The sequence below is a fragment of the Periplaneta americana genome, chromosome 15 (assembly GCF_040183065.1).
Source record: "Periplaneta americana isolate PAMFEO1 chromosome 15, P.americana_PAMFEO1_priV1, whole genome shotgun sequence".
NCBI classification, from domain to species: domain Eukaryota; kingdom Metazoa; phylum Arthropoda; class Insecta; order Blattodea; family Blattidae; genus Periplaneta; species Periplaneta americana.
In genome coordinates, this window is record NC_091131.1 from 15,932,643 (window position 1) to 15,955,718 (window position 23,076).

A 23,076-nucleotide genomic window follows, 5' to 3' on the forward strand; every position below is an offset into this window, starting at 1 on the left:
TTAACTTCAGGTGTTGAATTTTTTTTTTTGGCATTTTTGTCTCTATTTCCATTGATGCAACAAATCCTGCGATGGTGTTTGTCCCAGGGTTTATGCCCATCCTCCTCAGAATTGTAATTTCTACTTTTGGACTCTTATTAATATGACGTACATCATTGACACACAAATTTACAGTTTTATGACTAACAGTGGAAGATTATAAATTACTTCATTATGTAAAAAAGCTTTTTGAATCTAATGATCATGTCCAGATATCAATGCATCTATTTCGGGACTAGAAATAAGTTTATTTTAAAAGCAATGCTGGACGAGGGAATGACTGGTAAGAAGATCACTCCAAAAGTAATGCACTCCAAAATTAAGACCGTGGCTGATGACGCAGAATCTTGGAAAATGGGATTTATCTGAAAAAACCATAAGGCATAAATCGAAAATTCATATATCAAATTAAAGAGGAGAAAATTCTCTACTAAAATAGTTATATTTTGAAAATTCTAATTTTTCATCATTTTTTGCATTTTGTGGGTGTACATATACCTTAAAACAATCATCCCTGTCAAAGAAAGTAAGCACAATAAGTCTCAGCTGTGGTGCAAATCTTCGGGTTATCCTAAGTAAAAAAGTGTACTTTTAACTGTTTTTTAGTGAATAATTGGATTAAAAATTAAAAGAGCGTGAAAAACAACGTTAAATATGTATACTAAATTTAATAATTAGCTTTATTGAAATACATAACAAAATTCTTATAGAAAATACAAAATAGTGCACATTTATGTCCAGAAATGGGGAAGAGTCTAAAGAGCAATGCTTATTATGAAGTAAAATTAACAAAATGAGAAAAGTGATGTAACAAGACTAATCTATTCGACTAGAATGTTGAAAGAGCATTTAATCACTGAGGGGTCAATGTTTTCGCTTTACCAGAGAAGATAATTGTGTAACTAATCAATTCATTCCAGTTAATAACATAACAGAAAAATTATAATCGCTTGAAATTCCGTGTGTAGTTCTCCTGTACTACTCTTGCCTGCAAGTAGTGTGAAATTCTAGAGTCTTGAGGAACGCTGGTGTCCTAGTTTTCTGGCGGCTTTTTCGGTTTCGGCGGCGGTCTACCCTTATAATAAGGCCTCGACGGTTTATGATGTTTTGGTCTCGGAGGTTTCTGGTTTGGTCTTCCTGACCTGTACTTCGGTCTCTGTGGTCTCCGTGGTTGCCAGTGTCTTTGCTGGTGTGGAGCAGTTGGCGCTTGTTTCGGATTGTACGTGAGCTGTTTAGGTATATCCTCCAGCGATGGCACTAATGACTTCTTGGTCAACTCAGGTTGTTTTGGTGGTGGTTGAGGTATTGGCCTGGGTTCTGGTTTCGGATCCGGTAGAGTCCTGTGAGTGGGCCTAGCCCTAGGCCATCGCCGCCTAGTTCTTCCACGGAATCGAACTGGGCCTCTGGGAATACCTGGAAAAACTGGAAAATCTGGAGGTTCTAGGTCTGGATCTGTCTCTTGCGTTTTTGGTTTCGGGAATCCTTCTTTTGGCATATCCGATCTTGAAACGGGTTTCCCTACCATTTCTGGTCTTTCAAAATCTTTATTGGATGATTCTGCGTTCGTGAAATCTTTCTTCGGTGTTTCTGCTTTCGGAAAGTCACTCTTGTGTGTCTCTGATTTTGGAAAGTTTTCCTGCTGTGTTTCTGGTTTTGGAAAATCTTTCTTCACCGTTTCTGGTTTCTGAATCTTTTCCTGCAAAGGTTCCGGTTTCGAAAGGTCTTTCTTCGACATTTCCGGCTTTGGAAATTCTCCTTTCGTTGTTTTTGGTTCCGTAAATTCCTTCTGAGGTGTTTGTGGCTTTGAAATATCTTTATTCGGCGTTTCTGGTTTCGCTAAATTGTTACGCGATGTTTCAGGTTTCGAAAATTGTTTTCTCGTCGTTTCTGGCTTTGGGATGTCTTTCCTCGGCGACTCCGGTTTCGAAAGATCTTTTCTTGGCCTTGCTTGTCTAGGAAAAGTCCTTTTTGGTTTTTCTGGAGAGTCTTTATTCTGCGTTTGTGTTCTTGAAATTGGTCTTTTAGGTGTTTCTGACCTTGGAGATTGTCTTCGAGATCCTCCTGGTTTTGTTATTTTATTGGGAGTCGTTTCCGGTTTAGAAAATTGCTTCTTTGGTGCTTCAGGTTTAGGAAATTCCTTCCTTGGCGTTTCAGGTTTCGGGAACAGCTTCCTTGGCGTTTCAGGCTTGGGAAGTTGCTTTCTGAATACACCCGGCTTAGGCAAGTTACTCTTTGCAGTTTGGGGTTTGTGAATATGTTTCGTTTGTGTTTCTGATTTCAGAATTGTTTTTCTCGGTAACTGCGATGTATTGAGGCTCTTTTTTAATAGCTTCATCTTTCTTAATCTCGACCACGCCTTCCCCTTCTTCAGTAGCTTTAGGATCCATTTCAATAACGGCGAACGTCTCGCTCGCGTACTTCCAGTAGGCATACTTTCATAATCCTGAAAAGAAAACAACAGAAATATAACATCAAATAGTAAATAAATAATATATTATGGCAACTGATATTAAGTCCTGGAACACTTCGCTGGATGTTGTACAATAATCTGTATGTAATAGACGTCGGAAAAATACATTTCTTGCCATTACATGGGGTTCACGACAAATTATACAGGGTGTTCGCATGACTGTGTTACAGACTTCCAGTTATGGTAGAGGAGTTCAAAAGGAATGTATTGTCGTAAGGATCTTGTAAATAAAATCAGTATAAAAATCCTTCGAATAACTGTCTTAATTAACCTAAAGAATGATACAAATAAATTACATTAGGTCATTTATACAATGAAAACGTGACAAGCGCTTTCGCCAATTATGTCTTTTTATTTCTTTCTTCACGAGCAAAAAATGTATTAGATATAGAACTTTTTTGATAATGTCATGAGTAAGAAATATTTTTATTGAAGACGTCTGTCAAAAATCCATGTCTGTACGATCCTCAGTAGGCGAAATAAGCGCTAACCTTGATGTTAATATAAACACAGCGACTCTTGTTTTGTCAAACCAAAATATAACCATTGAGACTGCATTTCTCAGTTCTCAATTATAATTCACATCAGTGTGATAGAAAATATAGGTGAAGAGGTGTTCCGAGTTGTTGAAAGCTTAGGTTTATTTATACAGGCTTTAACATCTATGTCATATCCCGTCTGAATGATATTTGGGTATATCAGTAGGGCGTGAAGTATTGTTGTGAATCTGTTTCAGTTTTCATATACGAGTATTACAGTACAGACGTGGACAGATTATTAACAAAATTGACGATTGTTATGATAATTCTGTTTACAAAATTTGACTTTTCAATTTAGACTACAGTTAACAATTTTGCATATTTCCATCATTACAGTAGACAGAAATATGCATAAATGTCAACTGTAGTTTAAATTGAAGAGTTAAGAGTTGTAAAAATATGTAATAAAAATCTTCAATTTTGCTAATAATTTGTAAATTAGCAAAAATGTCAACTGCATTGAAGAGTAAAATTTTGTAAAAATATAAAACAAAAATCATCAGTTTTGTTAATAATTTGGAAAAATCCAAAATGTCAACTGCAATCCAAATTGAAGAATCGAATTTTGTAAAAATACACAATAAAAACCTTCAGTTTTGCTAATAATTTGTAAATATGTAAAAATATCAAATGTAGTCCAAATTGAGGAGTTACATTTTGAAAAATATACAATACAAATCTTCAATTTGGCTAATTATTTGGAAATACACAAAAATGTCAACTGAAGTCTAAATTGAAGAATCATATTTTGTAAAAATATATAAAAAAAATCTTCAATTTTGCTAATAATTTGTCCACGTCTGTATATGGCTTGTATTCATTTTAATCTGATTTCAATTTTATTAATGACTGGTTATACCAGTGCGCTTCGCTGAAATTATCCATCTATACTACTAATAAAACTATAACCAAATTTTTTTTTGGTAATTTTCGTGTTTTAAAAAATAATTGGTGTTAACATGTATAAAAAAATTGCATTTTTGAAATTCTTGTTTGCATACACTAATATTGTACCAACTTGTCATACATTATCTCATTGTTATTCCATACATCTCATGTTATGTCATTAGGAAGCAATTCATTAACCAGTGATAAATAACTGAACTAGTGCGAATTATGAATATTTCTGTAGTACGTAAAACCTCCTCTATTGCGGGTTGAAATAAAACAATGAATCTAGAGCAATATGTAAATAAATTATCTAAGAGATAAAAAAGAAAAATAAGTTGATCCCAGGTTCGAATCTGAGTTCAGTTCCCCCATGGTCTCTAAATAAACGCAGAGTCATTGTTTTTACATCATTGTATTAGTCTGATTGAGGCGGCACTGATATAAAACGCATTGTTATTTTACATCTCATATACCGTAGAATCCCTCTTGTCTGGCACCAAAGAGACCAGGCTAGTTCCGGATACGAGATTTTGCCGGATAATTGAATAAATACCGGTATATACAAAAAAAAAGTTGTATTTCATGGTGCCAAATGTTGAAACTGCAGCCATGTGAAGCTTATTTCTCTATCACTTGCTCTTAACTGAATAAACATAAGAACTGTGTGGATATTCCTTATTAAACACATTACACAACACAAATAATACACTAATTCTAGGTTCGAATATTCACTGAAAATTAAAGTTCGTGCGAACTTCCTAATGTGGCAACACTGACGGCCCGAACATAATTAAATAAACATAAGAACTGTGTGGATTTTATTTATTAAAACACATCACAAACACAAATAATACATTAATTTTAGGTGCGAATATTCACTGAAAACGAAAATTCGTGCGAACTTCCTAATGTGGCAACACTGACGGCCCGAACATAATTAAATAAACATAAGAACTGTGTGGATTTTCCTTATTAAAACACATTACACAACACAAATAATACACTAATTCTAGGTTCGAATATTCACTGAAAATTAAAGTTCGTGCGAACTTCCTAATGTGGCAACACTGACGGCCCGAACATAATTAAATAAACATAAGAACTGTGTGGATTTTATTTATTAAAACACATCACAAACACAAATAATACATTAATTTTAGGTGCGAATATTCACTGAAAACGAAAATTCGTGCGAACTTCCTAATGTGGCAACACTGACGGCCCGAACATAATTAAATAAACATAAGAACTGTGTGGATTTTCCTTATTAAAACACATTACACAACACAAATAATACACTAATTCTAGGTTCGAATATTCACTGAAAATTAAAGTTCGTGCGAACTTCCTAATGTGGCAACACTGACGGCCCGAACATAATTAAATAAACATAAGAACTGTGTGGATTTCATTTATTAAAACACATCACAAACACAAATAATACATTAATTTTAGGTGCGAATATTCACTGAAAACGAAAATTCGTGCGAACTTCCTAATTTGGCAACACTGACGGCCCGAACATAATTAAATAAACATAAGAACTGTGTGGATATTCCTTATTAAAACACATTACACAACACAAATAATACACTAATTCTAGGTTCGAATATTCACTGAAAATTAAAGTTCGTGCGAACTTCCTAATGTGGCAACACTGACGGCCCGAACATAATTAAATAAACATAAGAACTGTGTGGATTTTATTTATTAAAACACATCACAAACACAAATAATACATTAATTTTAGGTGCGAATATTTACTGAAAACGAAAATTCGTGCGAACTTCCTAATGTGGCAACACTGACGGCCCGAACATAATTAAATAAACATAAGAACTGTGTGGATTTTCCTTATTAAAACACATTACACAACACAAATAATACACTAATTCTAGGTTCGAATATTCACTGAAAATTAAAGTTCGTGCGAACTTCCTAATGTGGCAACACTGACGGCCCGAACATAATTAAATAAACATAAGAACTGTGTGGATTTTATTTATTAAAACACTTCACGCAACACAAATAATACATTAATTTTAGGTGCGAATATTCACTGAAAACGAAAATTCGTGCGAACTTCCTAATGTGGCAACACTGACGGCCCGAACATGATTAAATAAACATAAGAACTGTGTGGATTTTCTTTATTAAATCGCATCACGCAACACAAATAATACACTAATTTTAGGTTCGAATATTCATTGAATATGAAAGTTCGTGCGAACTTCTAATGTGGCAACACTGAAGGCCCAGACTGTGGCAATGTGGCAGATTTAAACTTTTTTGGCCCAGCCAAAAGTACCGTTGGTTTGGTATCGCCGGTTATTTGGATGTCGGTTACGAGGGATTTTACTGTATCTCGTTAAATAGTAGTCTTATCGAAACAAAAAATGTTTCCGACAAGTTTTATTCCATACAATATTTCGTGTTTGCTGCCTTTAGGGTCCCCTTTTTGAAATCTTAAATATTGAACGAAAGTATGTTTTATGACATACAGAGAAAACATTCAATTAAAAATAGTCCCTCGTATTATGTAATTTGAAATTGATATAATTTTATTCAATATAACAGTATGGCCACCTTTACGACAAATGAAGATGTAAAAACAAACGAAGTGCGGCACGTGCTCCTGATTCGTGATTGGATGACGTTCAGCGTACGTATTTAGACCTTGACAATGTTGAATTAGCTCAGTCTTGCTGTATGTAAACACAATATTGAATTTCTTTAACTGATTACGCCCGATTGTATAAACCATTTAATCTTAGATCAGAGGTTAAATTGATCCTTGTTTCAGCTGAACTTGGAATTTTGTGTTGTATAAAGTCTAATCTGAGATTAATTTGTCTCAAACTAAAGTCAACTTTGACTGAAGAAATTTCTCCGATTAAGTTAGATGATCCAAGTTCAGTTATTTATTTTCTGTTTGAAATGTACAGGTGACAGATTGTGCAAGTAAAATATCCATTATTATTAATATTAATAGATATGATAGGTACATTTATATATGTTTCTTTCAATTTCTTGCCTTAATATACAAACATTCTTATATTTTATAAGGCCCTATCGTGTTCAGCAGTATCAAATAACATAACCTATAATTATATTATGTTTATAACAACCATTAATTATTAATGGATATGATAGGTACATTCATAAATTTTCAATTAACTGTATTACTAAACGAAAATTGTCGTTTTATAAAGCTTTATTATGTTTAGCAGTATCAAACACCATAACATGATAACAATTTGGAGAACAGTCAACCTTCTTCTTATTGTCCGCCATTATTTACATTGCACAAAAAAAAACCAAGTGTCTCCAACAGAGTGTACGGAAAGTCGCCAAAAAGTAGTTGTAAAGTCGCTAGATTTCTCATTATCAACAAAGAAATATTAAATTTTGTCACTATGGGGTGCTAAAAAGGTCACTAAATCCCTATTTAAGCAATATAAAAGTTAAAAGAAATTGTTGTTGAAAAAGAGTTAAAGTCGCGACATTGGCAACACGGAACAAACCTGTCCGCGCATCACGTATTTCACCTGTTTATGCGATGTTGCCAAATCCTTTTCACGTGAACTTAGATTGCATTTGAACCAAGGTAATTTGATCGCAGAAAAGTTTTATACAATAGAAGAAGTGTCTGAACTCGGTTCACTTTTCGATCTTTGATCAAAGTTGATCTTTATTCAGGGAGTTTTATACAATTGGGCCTTAAACTCTTCGTTCATATTAAACATTTTTCACTTCTTTCAATTCAGTAAAGAATATTTCTTCCTAATCACACTTAAAAGTAGGCGTCGTAGATTTGTGCTTATCGCTTGGACTTGGTTCAGATATTTTCTTCCTCTGCACACTTGTGTGTCACTGATGTAGCGGTCAACACTAGGTTCGTTCAACAGCAGTCAGGAACCGTCGGTAACCATCGTGAGCATGCGCAGTACAAAAAAAGCGTTCCAACACAATCCAAACCAGTCCTGAACCGGAAACATGTTCTGCAGTCGGGCGTTCCAACAAGCTTTTGACACGGGTTCGGAACGGTCAGAAATAGTCCTGGATTGAGGCATGTACGGAAGAGTACGCAAGACGCGCATGCGCATAAGCTCACCAACGTCTCCTGGATACTGAAGAAAGACATGATCGACTGTTCACATCAGTGAGGTTAAAGATGAAAAGTGACAGTACAGACGAATAATAAAACTAGAGATTTAATTTAAAGTTTCGCCATAAAGAAAGGGAATGGAAATTAGTTGGGTATTGAAACAGTTAATTACAATTTCAACATGCAGCTTTGATTAAAAATATAATAAATAACGTACATACATTAATAATAATAAAAAAAACTATTTTTAGATGAGAGTCTCCCAATACACGACGTTGAATTATCGGAATTCTTGCCTTCCGTATTTTTTGTCATCTTTTTATAGAAAATGATCGAAATTCTATTTTCTGCAATTAGAATTAGCTGCGAAACGATAATAATTATGCATCCCGTTCTTAGGAAAGATGATCACAGTTATAGCATCTCTGGATTTAGTACATAACGATCCGCGAAAGCGTTCCAACAGCGTCCAGTCCAGTTTCAATCCCATAGCAGATGCTCAACTAGCGCATGCGCATAAGATGGTACAGGAGCCGTACATGAACTGCTTGTTGGAACGAACCTACTGCAACTCCACTTGGTCTCATGGCAGTTGACGTCATACCTGACAACTTGCCACGCGGGCGCCCTTGCTGCTCTTTGCCCGCAAAACGCTATCGTGCACGGTTCTGATCCACAGGATAAGGTTTGTCTGTTGTTTTCTGATTGTCCTGTGATGTCTCTGCTGTAACACTGTGCCATGCTAACCACATGACCAGGGAGGCCCTCACTTGTGATATGTCTATTACGATGGATTACGTTTGCGCCAACTATTGTTTATAACTGCTATCATAAGCGCCAATCACGGCATAACTAACAGCGTATTCCGAATCTCACCGGTCCGGTGGCATCAATGACGTCACGTTGCAGCGAAATAAGGAACAAAACTGCTGGAAGGATCGATGGCTGTCATGGCGACTGTACAAGTTGTTGTCTGTGCTACGCTAGCAAAATTTTGCGAAATTTTCGTACTGCCATCTCGTTCAAAGAAAAGATAGCATAAACAATTTATTTCTTGAACCGGTAGTAGTAACTGGTCCGTTGACATGTTCGCTCATAAGCCATTAACATATTGTTTTTACGTTGTGCTCATTAGAAACAATACAGCAGAACTAAAGCAGAACACACCGCCATGACACAACAGCGCACGATGTCATTCGTCTGCTAATTCCCGCCCTATACAAGAACCAATCAGATTCACTGATGGCGGCTGATGGAGACTGCCACCACCTCTGCAAGTTGATGGCACCGGTGCGACACCGGTGGAGCATCAGTGACGCCATCGGTGGAATTCGGAACACAGTGATGCCATCGGATTGCTCACCGGTGAGATTCGGAATACGCTCTATAGCTCCAACATTAACATAACTATGACAATAGGTCTAAATGAATGCAACGCTAAGAAAAATTGAATTCGTTAATCACTGGTGTTACTGTACCAGTTATGTGGCTGGTTCAAATGGACTACAAAGAAAGATATGCCATGCACAGAGTGAGAACGTTACAAATACGTATAATGAGCGGTGGTGAAATATCACGGGACTGTACTTTTAAAGCTAATTGTAACTAACGAACGTTTCAGGTACTGGATTGTCATATTTTACGAAATAGTTGTAAGCGTAAAACAGATATCACTTAAATGAGAAATGCAGCAACACAATACGATAGGAGTGAGAGAGAAAATACTTCGTTCACATCGACAGCCTTTTTCAATGTTCGAATGACAATGTACAGAAAGCAAAGGAAATTACTCCCTGTTGCTGTCGAATATTTGAAAAGAGATTTATTACAGTTGAAAAATATACCAGTTGTGACTAATAAGCGCGAGTGATTTCTGTATGTTCATATTGAAAGAAATCTAACCGAAAGTCAAAAGAATTAGCGTACAAAACCCTTGTTCGTCCAATTATGGAATATGGAGCAGTAGGTTGGGATCCGTACAGACAAAACCAAATCGATTCAATAGAAAAGGTCCAACGCAAGGCAGCAAAATATGTCAAAATGGGAAAGGGACATGGCGAAGAGATAGTAAAAGACTTAGGGTGGGAACATCTCAAGTCAAGGCGACGAAAAACCAGACTCACCGCATTGTTTAGGGCACAAATGGGACACAAAGCATGGACCGATATCAATGCTAGATTAGCAACACCATCATACATAGGAAGGACTGATCATATTAGGAAGTTCAAATGTAGAAAACAAAGAACGGACGTGGCAAAATTTTCCTTTGTTAACCGCACAATAGTAAATGGAACAGCTTACCTACTGCAATCTTTCAGAGCGGTCTTCTTAAAATCAATACATTTAAGGAAAGGTTGAAAATGTAATTGGAGGTGCAGTGTAATTATTTAAGTTGTGTCATGTAATTAATTGAGTTGATATATAATTAATTAAGTTGATACGTAATTAATTAAGATGATATGTAATTTAGTTTATATGTAAATAAATTAAGGTGATATGTAATTAAGTTGGTATGTAAGTAATTAAGGTGATATGTAATTACTTAAATTGGTAATAGTTGGGTGAAATAGAAGTACTTATAAGATAGATTTAATTTTGCTTATCGTAGGCGTTATTATAGAATAGTTTTTATTTATAGTCCTAGGTTTATTGCATCTACTATTTATAGATTTACGTTTATTTTATTTTATTTCATTTACGTATATTTTGTTTTATTTCATGTAATTGTAATTATTGTATATTATATATCACTGCCACCGGGTGTATACCCAATTGTAGTGTTAACAAATACATACGCATACATATTGCCTTGGACGGGAATCGAAACACGGAGCGCATATTATTATCCATAAAGCCCAGGCGCAGACTACTAACAGTCTACACCCCAATGTCCTATTCCAGAATTCTTCTTATTCAGTTTATATGATTTCCCATAAACGCACGCACGCACAATCACTCTGTAAGGTAGCTTACTAATTTTTTGTTAATCTACTTAAACCTATGTATTAAAAAAGTCAATAAAAAGAGGAAAACCAGTCTGCAAAGATTCATACTTACCATAACAGATATATTCTGTAGAACCAAAAATTAATCTTTACGTAGATATAATTATTTTGAAAAAAAAAAAGTTATAATGCTTTTATACTGTATTTTCCTTATAACAGACGCTTCGAGTCTGTAAAAACGCCTTCTGCAGTTGTGATAACCTCTACATCTGACGAAAATATTTTCTAGCCAAGTAAGTTTTGAGCTTTGGGAGGAGGAAAAGGCCAGGATGCCACATCTAGCGAATAGAAGGCAGGATGCGGCAACAATTCGAACTTTAGTTCCTGTAGATTAGCAACTGCGATTATCCCCTGATTTATCGCCTTAGAATTTTCAGAACATGACGTCATGACATTTCCAACCGTTTGAACAGTCTTTCCTTTCTTTGTAGGAGGTGCGTTAATGTTTCGATTGTTCTTTTATCTCTTACATAGTAATGGATCCAGGTTTCATTTATAGCAATGGCGGGCATCCTGCGGCATTGCCGCAGTGATGTCAGACCTCAGGGAAGCATCAAACTTACCCCCTACCTTCCCCTTCCCCCACTCCATGCAAATACTGCGCGTGTACGTGGCGGATTATACTGGATTGCTGTACTTCGGAGCTTCATTAGTGATACAATGTCTTTCGCAGAATCATATGAATCGAGAGGATATCACACTTACAAGAAAGGCGGTTCTTTCATTTCTCACGTTTAGGATCAGTTACAAATATTCAGGACGCGAACTTAAATATGTACATTCTTAAAATAGATCACCTGTTATACGAGTTCAAAGAACACAGATTCAGTGATTTTCAAAGGATGGAGAAAGATTTCAATATTTTTGCCACTCCTTTTCATGTTTAAATTGAAAATGTTATCCCAGAATGCAGTTAGGGGTACTGAATTTGCAGAATGATAGCAGAAAGCAGAATGTGAAGGTCTGCTGGGGGTTAAAATTCTTTAAAAGATGTCCAGTACTACATATCCACTGCTTAGACAGTTTGCTTCAAAAATAATGAGTACCGTCATTTCCCATAACTATGGTCCTGGAACATAACTATTGTCCACGATACAACTATTCAAATTTTGTACTCCATAACGTAGTACCTCGTTTATCTATATTCTTGCTGTACTGTAGTTTGAATTCAAGTCACTGCAGCTATCTACGAACGGTGTATGTTACTTCAACAATGATCTTTGAATGGTTGTATCGTGGACCATAGTTGTGGTCCAGGACCATAGTTATGGGAAATGACGGTATGTATTCATCAACCTACCAGTGCGAACAGCTGTTTTCTAAAATGAAATTTATAAAGTCCAGCCACAGATCCCGCTTATGCGATGCTCATCTCCTTGCGCAACTGAAAATAGCATGCACAGATATAAATCCCAATTTCGAAGAAATTGCTTTGAAAAATGATTAATTAAATATCACGTCAATGAACTCTTCTAATTACATATGGTAGGCAGGAGTGTAGTGGCGTAACTCTCTGTAAATCCGTCACTGCACTGTAGAGTGCAACCCCTCCCAAGTATGTAGTTGCAATTTAAATCTTGTCTTGTGGGTTGCGTTCATTTTGCCCACCACTGATCTATAGTCACAAACCTATTAAAAAATCAGATGTAGTTATCTCCGTTAAAGTCCCTTGCTAATGTTCATACAACCCGAAAATAATATTCCCAAGATATTGTGGTTAAGGTATTAACTGATGGGAAAAAGTAATTATAGTGATTCGTAACTTATCTACATAAGGAAAGTCAAATGGTTTAAGTACGTTCCAAGTATTTGCACGAAAGATATTATTTGCTTTTAAAATAGAGGAAATTAAAAAAAGAAGTAAACTACCGGTATTTTTTTTCGTATTTAGCGCGCAATTAAGACTTTCGCAAGAAAAGTAAAATTCGAGAAAATCGCATGAAAAATATTTTCATAGATTAACTACATTAACACTAAACGTACAACATATATTTAACCATAGCCAAAAATTGTTTCTTCCTTTTATCGCTGGTACAAAAGAAAGAAAAAAGACAAGGCTCTGGACATAGCCAACTCAGTAACTAAGATATGACGCACCCTTTCAGTTGAGATGAACATTACCTCACTAATTTCGCGTACTTTAGTGAACGATCTTTCAACACCATATCGTAGATTTTGTCGATGATTTCCTCACTGGCTGCTGCTACTGCCAGTCCACTGCTTGGCTCGTCTTCGACGCTATCTCGGCCACGTTTAAATAGGAGTACCCTTTTTTTTCACAATAAAAAATGAAGGAGCTGATTTTCCCAATGTTGTATGCAGACTTGCTTTAACTTCTGTTGGACTCATCCATCTTTTTACGAAATATTTTGTGATGGTAAAATGTTCGATCATCCAGTCTGCTGTCAAAAAATCAGAAAGTTAACATTTATAAAACAGTTATATTACCGGTTGTTCTTTATGGTTGTGAAACTTGGACTCTCACTTTGAGAGAGGAACATAGGTTAAGTGTGTTTGAGAATAAGATTATTAGGAAAATATTTGGGGCTAAGAGGGATGAAGTTACAGGAGAATGGAGAAAGTTACACAACACAGAACTGCACGCATTGTATTCTTCACCTGACATAATTAGGAACATTAAATCCAGACGTTTGAGATGGGCAGGGCATGTAGCACGTATGGGCGAATTCAGAAATGCATATAGAGTGTTAGTTGGGAGGCCGGAGGGAAAAAGATCTTTAGGGAGGCCGAGACGTAGATGGGAAGATAATATTAAAATGGATTTGAGGGAGGTGAGATATGATGATAGAGACTGGATTAATCTTGATCAGGACAGGGACCAATGGAGGGCTTATGTGAGGGCGGCAATGAACCTCCGGGTTCCTTAAAAGCCGGTAAGTAAGTAAGTAAGTAAAATGTTCGATGTTTTCCATTTTGGCCCCATCTCTTCGTCGTGTCGCGCTAATATAAAAATTCAAGTACACAAAATCTATTCAGCAAATAATTATAATTTTTCTCGCACGATAAGATTAAAGACGAACGTTAACAATAATTATTGTGATATTATCAAATACCTTACTATAATAATACCGGACAGCTGTATACTAGTAGCATTGGCGTTAGTGCGAAATATCGCGGACCTGACATCTAGCGGAGCGGGATGGAATTACGTCCACATATACAAATATTAACATAGCGGGATTCGGACTATTGTTCAAAACGTGAGTTACTAATATGGAATTATATATGAAACACTTAAGAAATGTTGAATAGTATTTAATGTAAAATTATTACCTTATATCAGAGCTGCATATTATGAGAATATTGCATACTTCATATTACTTTCCGTAATTATTAAATGTTACATATTTTTTCTTTGCTTTAGTGAGACAAAATCAGTTCTGACATTAGGAATGAATTTACAATAATGCTTTATATACCCATTGCTGACAACTGCAAAAATAAAAATGGTAGTATTCTGACGCTTGTAATAATAATAGGCATGTAGACAACAATAGAACTTAATTTGTTAAAACCTTAAAATTTACAATATATTTTAACTTCTATTCATTTATTAGGCTTAAATAAAAAAGCTAATTTTTATTGTTCTATCAACACAGAGACAAAGGCATTAGGCCTAATAACGAATTTTGTTGACTCACGTTTTATGATCTGTCGGAAATCTGAAGTACGATTTGGAGCAATTTGTAATGCTGCAATTGTCACAATTATAAACAGCCTGACATTTTAACACAGCACTAATTAATAAAACTATTAGCTAGACCAGCAACAATATACATTGCAGTTGATTACAGTTTGTTTCGCGATTATCTCCACAGGCAGGTAGGTACCAGCACCAGCGTCGTTCGCACGTAAAACTGCTAGCTGTCCGGTATTATTATAGTAAGGTATTTGATATTATTGTTGCGGTTGCAATGCCATCTCTTTGTCAGAGCGTGAACTTTTCAAATAGCCTGTCGACCTGGTTGGCGAGTTGGTATAGCGCTGGCCTTCTATGCCCAAGGTTGCGGGTTCGATCCCGGGCCAGGTCGATGGCATTTAAGTGTGCTTAAATGCGACAGGCTCATGTCAGTAGATTTACTGGCATGTAAAAGAACTCTTGCGGGACAAAATTCCGGCACATTCGGCGACGCTGATATAACCTCTGTAGTTGCGAGCGCCGTTAAATAAAACATAACATTTTTTTTTTTCAAATAGCCCTCGTATTAATTTTTACATAAGATTAAGAAGTCAGTGTTTTGCTATTTTCGTGACGGATGGACTTACGTTAATTTTACAAATAAATTTGTATACGTGACTTTAGCAAATAATAGTTTTACCTGAAGATATCCTTCATTGTAGATATAATTAAGTAATAATTATTTATAATCTTTATTAAATAGAATATGCGAAAGTTTCAGTCATTTCTTTTTATTTTTTGTAGAGACCTGGCTTGGTACCTCACAGAATGAGAGTGGTTGTGTAGTATTGGTGGAATGACAATGTGAGGAGGGACGAGAGATTCCTGAGAAAAACCCTAGTTTCCGTTTTTCCACTAAAATTCCTTCACTTTCTAGACGGCGATCGAGCCGTGGTCACTATGGTGAATGGCAGAGAGGCTAACCACTCTGGCGAGGTCTATAATTCGAAAGTAATAATTGCTTACTTACTTACTGGCTTTTAAGGAACCCGGAGGTTCATTGCCGCCCTCACATAAGCCCGCCATTGGTCCCTATCCTGAGCAAGATTAATCCAGTCTCTAACATCATATCCCACCTCCCTCAAATCCATTTGAATATTACCCTCCCATCTACGTCTCGACCTCCACAAAGGTCTTTTCCCCTCTGGCCTCCCAACTAACACTCTATATGCATTTCTGGATTCGCCCATAAGTGCTAAATGCCCTGCCCATCTCAAACGTATGGATTTAATGTTCCTAATTATGTCAGGTGAAGGATGCAATGCGTGCAGCTCTGCGTTGTGTAACTTTTTCCATTCTCCTGTAACTTCATCCCTCTTAGCCCCAAATATTTTCCTAAGAACCTTATTCTCAGAAACCCTCAATCTCTGTTCCTCTCTCAAAGTGAGAATCCAAGTTTCACAGCCATGCAGAACAACCGGTAATATAACTGTTTTATAAATTCTGACTTTCAGATTTTTTGACAGCAGACTTGATGACAAAAGCTTCTCAACCGAATAATAACAGGCATTTCCCATATTTATTCTGCGTTTAATTTCCCCCCCGAGTGTCATTTATATTTGTTACTGTTGCTCCAAGATATTTGAATTTTTCCACCTCTTCGAAGGATAAATCTCCAATTTGTATATTTCCATTTCGTACAATATTCTGACCATTCGACATAACCATATACTTAGTCTTTTCGGGATTTACTTCCAACCCTATCTCTTTACTTGCTTCAAGTAGAATTTCCGCGTTTTCCCTAATCGTTTGTGGATTTTCTCCTAACATATTCACGTCATCCGCATAGACAAGAAGCTGATGTAACCAGTTCAATTCCAAGCCCTCTGTGTCATCCTGAACTTTCCTAATGGCATATTCTAGAGCGAAGTTAAAAAGTAAAGGTGATAGTGCATCTCCCTGCTAAAGTCCGCAGTGAATTGGAAAAGCATCAGATAGAAACTGGCCTATACGGATTCTGCTGTAAGTTTCACTAAGACACATTTTAATTAATCAAACTAGTTTCTTGGGGATACCAAATTCAATAAGAATATTATATAAAACCTCTCTTAACCGAGTCATATGCCTTTTTGAAATCTATGAATAACGGATGTACTGTACCCTTATACTCCCATTTTTTCTCCAATATCTGTCGAATACAAAAAATCTGATCAATAGTCAATCTATTACGCCTAAAACCACACTGATGATCCCCAATAATTTCATCTACATACGGAGTTAATTGCTTACATAAGAGAAATTACATGTTGTCTTTTTTAATTTGAGACTCGTTAATTTTAATTAAAAGTTGTAGACTAGCTGCATGTGCATCATTCTAGGTTGAACTCACTCGTAGATACTGTACGGTTAGGCAGATAAGAGGAAAATTGCTGGAAACTGCGTTTGAATAGTGAAAACGTACATATCCATGAAAGGCTCGTAATATATATATTTCTGCAGTGTCACACATTTGTTGTAATGATATGGTGAACCATTTATATTTTTTTTGTACTTTGTAATTATTAATTATTTTTTTATTATCCTTGCATGTATTGGACCTAGTGCCAACGCTTGAACGGTCTGCCCAAGGATCTCTTGCCCACAGAATGGTAATTTAAAATTTGGCGTGGAATTCTAGAACGAGGCATTCTTATGACATGTGATCTCCAGTTTTGTCTGTATTTCTGTAGGTATTCCGTAATTCGGTTCAATCTGCAGTTCTTTCATAATGTCAAAATTTCTAATTTGATCCATTGTCGTGTATCTCGCTGTACGACGCGTAAGTCTCATTTCTGCCGCCGTTAATCTTTGTGAATCAATATTACGAATCGTCCAAGCTTCACTACCAAAACAGAGTATAGGGCCAATGTTTTATAAATTCTGGTGCGCGTGTGTTTTTGTACTAAGGTTTTTTTGAATATATGATTAGTTATCCCCATTGCTCTGTTGAATTTAATAATTTTCTCATTCAAATCCTTTTCTTCTTCATATGAAATTTGGTAACCGAGATAACTAAAATTTTTGACTTGTTCGATGATCTTATTATTGATGCGTATTTTGCTACGGACTGGTTCCTTTCCTAAAAAAGCCATCACTTTAGAATTTTAGTTGAAATTTCCATATTGAAACTTTCTAATTATTAATTTACTTACTGAAAGCACCCGGTGTTTCACGGATTTTCCTTTCTGCTTCTGTTTTTAATTAAACTGGTTATTACATTTTCGGAAATCTCGGAAACCTAACTATAGACAACCAAAACGAATTGTCTTTACTAAGGTAAGATGAATCTTTACTTAACGTCACTTACATGAATTGATGAACTTCTTAGCGAAATCCCTGCCAATGTTAACAAAATATAAAACAGTTCTAATCAGACACCGAAAAGAAAACATGTCTCATGTACCTGACGTTCAACAGTTTTTTTATTTATATGTTTATTTCTTTTAATTATTTATATATATATTTATTTATTTATATTTGTGTAGTTAAGGCCTAAGGCCATTAGGCCTTCTCTTCGACACCGCCAGAAATACAAATAAAATAAGAGAAAAATCAAACTATGAACAAAGTAAAACCCAAAGAAAATATGATTCCTTTTCGTCTATCTGATCAGTTTCAGCATCGAATCAATATATAGGGCCTACTTCTTGCACGAATTATCTAGTTTTAGCCTTCATGATGTGTATCAGCAATGCTATTTAATTTCGTGTTATAATTTCCATGGCCTCGTGAAAGTCAATGTTGAATACAACAGACAATAATATACTGGTCTCTTACGCAGAGGGCCCGGGTTCGATTCCCGGTCGGGTTGAATTTCCTGGTTGAGGTTTTTCAGGGTTTTTCCTCAACCGTAAGGCAAATTCCAGGAAATTCGGGCCACAACATCCCTGAAAATCACTGGCCTCATTCATCACCGAAATCATATTCAAAACAAATCAGTCATACATATACAGTCGCCATCTAGTTCACAAAAATAGAACCAGTCTCAACAATAGTACACAGGCCTTCGGATATCAACCAAAGATTAACTCGCGATATGACCAAAGATGTTAAAACGAGTATATGGGTAAATAACAGCGAGGGAAAACAAATTGACTATAGAAGATTGCATTTTAGTATTACACAGGAATGTTTGAGCGCATTTATTTTTTTATATTTTAATTAATTTAACGTCCATTTGCACAATTTTAATATAGCCTATGTTTTTCTCCTGGTTATGAAGGTTAAATGTGCAAACTTTGGCACATATCGGTCAAAGCGTATAGATTTGTATATAGAACATACATACATACATACATACATACCCACATTCACTTTTATATATTAAGATTTGTAGTAACTGTATTCGTTGTTTCTGGCTGAGTGGAAGAGATGGCGTGATGGCCTTAATTCCGCCAGAATAAATAAATGAAACATTTTCTCTTACGATTATCACCCAAGGACTAAGCTCAATTAATGTAAATGCTTACCAGAGGCACAGGAAAATCCTGCAGCGTCGACAAACCGATGCCGGTGACTTGGACTTCTCCTGAAGAGGCTAGAACCACCCCCACAAGCACGATGATGGTGGCGGGACCCAGCCATCGCATAGTGCCGTCTTGGAGCGAAGCACTTCAGAAATATGGAGCAGCACGAGTCGTCATCTCTGCAGAAACAATTGACGAATGCTGGAGCGAAGATCCCACAGAATGCCAGCGCGGATGTTACAACATAGGTCAAGTGCGTTTAGATAAAAGCGGTTTGATCAGCGGATCTGAGCGTTGGAATTCATGGCTGTCGTACTTTCCTGCAATTGGACAAATTGACCAAAACACCGAAAATAAAAGTCAACCAAAAAGCATGATTTAAAAGTTTCACAGTTTTATATATTTTTTCAAAAACGTAAGTTTTTCCGAGATCCATTAACAGAGATCACGAGGGAAGTTTGATCAGCGGATCTGAGCGTTGGAATTCATGGCTGTCATACTTTCCTGCAATTGGACAAATTGACCAAAAGACCGAAAATGAAAGTCAAACAAATAAACATGATTTAAAAGTTTCACAGTTTTATATATTTTTCAGAAACGTAAGTTTTTCCGAGATCCATCATCAGAGATCACGAGGAAAGTTTGATCAGCGGATCTGAGCGTTGGAATTCATGGCTGTCGTACTTTCCTGCAATTAGACAAATTGACCAAAAGACCGAAAATAAAAGTCAAACAAATAAGCATGATTTAAAAGTTTCACAGTTTTATATATTTTTCAGAAACGTAAGTTTTTCCGAGATCCATCATCAGAGATCACGAGGAAAGTTTGATCAGCGGATCTGAGCGTTGGAATTCATGGCTGTCGTACTTTCCTGCAATTGGACAAATTGACCAAAACACCGAAAATGAAAGTCAAACAAATAAACATGATTTAAAAGTTTCACAGTTTTATATTTTTTCAGAAACGTAAGTTTTTCCGAGATCCATCATCAGAGATCACGAGGAAAGTTTGATCAGCGGATCTGAGCGTTGGAATTCATGGCTGTCGTACTTTCCTGCAATTGGACAAATTGACCAAAACACCGAAAATAAAAGTCAAACAAATAAGCATGATTTAAAAGTTTCACAGTTTTATATATTTTTCAGAAATGTAAGTTTTTCCGAGATCCGTCATCAGAGATCACGAGGAAAGTTTGATCAGCGGATCTGAGCGTTGGAATTCATGGCTGTCGTACTTTCCTGCAGTTGGACAAATCGACCAAAACACCGAAAATAAAAGTCAAACAAATAAGCATGATTTAAAAGTTTCACAGTTTTATATATTTTTCAGAAACGTAAGTTTTTCCGAGATCCATCATCAGAAATCACGAGGAAAGTTTGATCAGCGGATCTGAGCGTTGGAATTCATGGCTGTCGTACTTTCCTGCAATTGGACAAATTGACCAAAACACCGAAAATAAAAGTCAAACAAATAAGCATGATTTAAAAGTTTCACAGTTTTATATATTTTTCAGAAACGTAAGTTTTTCCGAGATCCATCATCAGAGATCACGAGGAAAGTTTGATCAGCGGATCTGAGCGTTGGAATTCATGGCTGTCGTACTTTCCTGCAATTGGACAAATTGACCAAAACACCTAAAATAAAAGTCAAACAAATAAGCATGATTTAAAAGTTCCACAGTCTTACATTTTTTCAGAAACGTAAGTTTTTCCGAGATCCATCATTAGAGATCACGAGGAAAGTGAATCCTATTTTATGGATCATGTGTAGTATTTTCTGTAGTTTACAAACTATCATTCAATAATTGTAATGACTTTTACATTGAACAGACTGGAAGATCTTTTCACACACGTTACAAAGAACACATCCCAGCCATAACCAATCACACAACAATAATTCAATCTACGTAGAATACATCACAAACTCCAAACATGACTATAGCAACATAGACAGAACAGAACACAGATTTCACTCAATAATAACAATAACTGACTCACGACTGACGACGGACAAATCAATATGCCAACTCTTGTAACCGAATTAAACCTAAATCTAAGCATATATTGTCTCCTTAATTATTGCGTAAGGGGAAACTGATTTTTGCGCTATCTTGTATTTTAGCATAAAATATAAACATAGTTATCCATTGATAATGGTAAAGAAACGACAACTTTAGCTCTTCTCCTAAGCAATTGTATAATAAAAACTCCAATTTTATGAATTTCTTTAATTGCTATTTAAAGCTTCTCAAACTTTACAAATTAAGACGATTGCATTGTGAAGCAGTTACAAGTAGGCTAACGTGCCTACCGTCTGAGTTCGCCGTGGCTGACAAATAGGCGCTATATTGGATTGGATCAATTATTTCTTCGAGTCGCTGAAATATTGATTGAAGTCTTGTAGACAAACCTACTTTTCATTGTGTTATTTCGAGAGTAATACAGACGTCAGAACTTATTATACTGTTGGTTGTTACTCCATGAGCAAGGAAATGAGTTTATCAATCATAGTTTAATCACCAATCAAGATTATTAAAAAATTAATAAATCTGATCCCAGAAGGCTACGGGATGCTAATTCAAGATCGTACATTGTGAGAGAGAGAAAATTGTCCTACAGTCAGTCCTCCGGGTTCCATCTGAGTGATTGCTCCATTTGTAAAATTTGTAAAAAATATAGTAGTTGGTCCCGACTTCCACAAATATATGCCAGAGAAGAAACAACATTGGATACATTTATTTTTGAACTAGCCGTACCCGTGCGCTCCTCTGCACCTGTTAGAAATAAGTATAAAGTAATTATATAATTAAAATAGGACGTTTGATCTAGGGAACATTCGTGTTTGATAGAAGGATAAATCGTTTAATATATTACTTACTTTAAATTGCATCTAAATAACTAAAATGCAATCATTTTGGTCCAGACACCACTCATTTGGTGCAATGATAATTTCCTTTAACATGTTTCTTATTTGTTATTACATGCAACCATAGTTTAATGAATGCACAAAATAGCCTCTTAAGTTTTCTATGCATAAACTATTTTAATTCTATCTGTCCTGGATTCACTCAGAAGTTACTGTAATAACATTATAGCATTATGTCCATCTAGAGAAACTACACTTTCCAATGGTGAAATAATAATTAATTATACAATTCGGTTAATTTAGTATCCGATATTACTTCATAAAAACACAGAAACATTCTCTGTAGGCTATATTTAATAGCTTTCGATTGTTGTTGTCCAAGGACCCTTATAGACGAAGTCATTTGTTCTTATTTCATTGCACCGCCTTAGATGGCGTTATTTTAATTTTAAAACTCATTTATCTCATTAAATATCAGTCCTATCAAAATTTTGCAGAGAATAAAACTTACCGGAAATAATTTTTAAGAAACTTTTATTATTTAACATTTCTACAAAAATCAATAATAAGCGAGATATTTCGATTTATTTAATTCAGGCCCCCTTATAACCCCCTTTTCAAATAAAGTATTTTGAATGCCATATAGCCTAAAATCTAAGTTACAACGAACTTAATTTATATTCCAATTTTCATATGCATCGGTTCAGTCATTATCGCGTGAAAAGGTAACAAACATCCAGACAGACATATTTTATTTTATTTATTTAAATTTAAATATACAGTATAAAGAATATAATTACAAAACAAACAAGAGAAATAGAAATAAAATAATACAAGCAATATAAAAAGAAGATACAGTAGTATTAACAAAATTTGAGACCGAATGAGCAGCGCTCGTGCTCGGTCGCAGTTCAGATATAATATTAAAATAAAATAATAATAATAATAATAATAATAATAATAAATAAGTAAAATAAAATAGGAACTAAAATATAATTACAGCGGCAATGGAA

At 35.5% G+C, this 23,076-nt stretch overlaps 1 protein-coding gene across 1 annotated transcript; it reads right to left on the reverse strand.

The window, feature by feature from the left end:
- Positions 1 to 696: 696 nt before the first annotated feature.
- On the reverse strand, positions 697 to 19,406 carry LOC138714675 (uncharacterized). Its single transcript, XM_069846737.1, has 2 exons — positions 19,201 to 19,406; positions 697 to 2,482 (listed from the first exon to the last, which is right to left on the reverse strand). The coding sequence occupies exons 1-2, from the start codon at positions 19,318 to 19,320 to the stop codon at positions 1,073 to 1,075; spliced, it is 1,530 nt and encodes a 509-aa protein (XP_069702838.1). The 5' UTR covers positions 19,321 to 19,406; the 3' UTR covers positions 697 to 1,072.
- Between the last annotated feature and the right edge of the window lie 3,670 nt (positions 19,407 to 23,076).

Bases quoted from the DNA above. Each gene is read 5' to 3' on its own strand.
- LOC138714675 (XM_069846737.1), bottom strand. From the start codon at position 19,320: ATGCGATGGCTGGGTCCCGCCACCATCATCGTGCTTGTGGGGGTGGTT. The intron at 2,483-19,200 runs GTAAGCATTTAC...TTTTCTTTTCAG, and splicing joins AGGATTTTCCTGTGCCTCTG to GATTATGAAAGTATGCCTAC.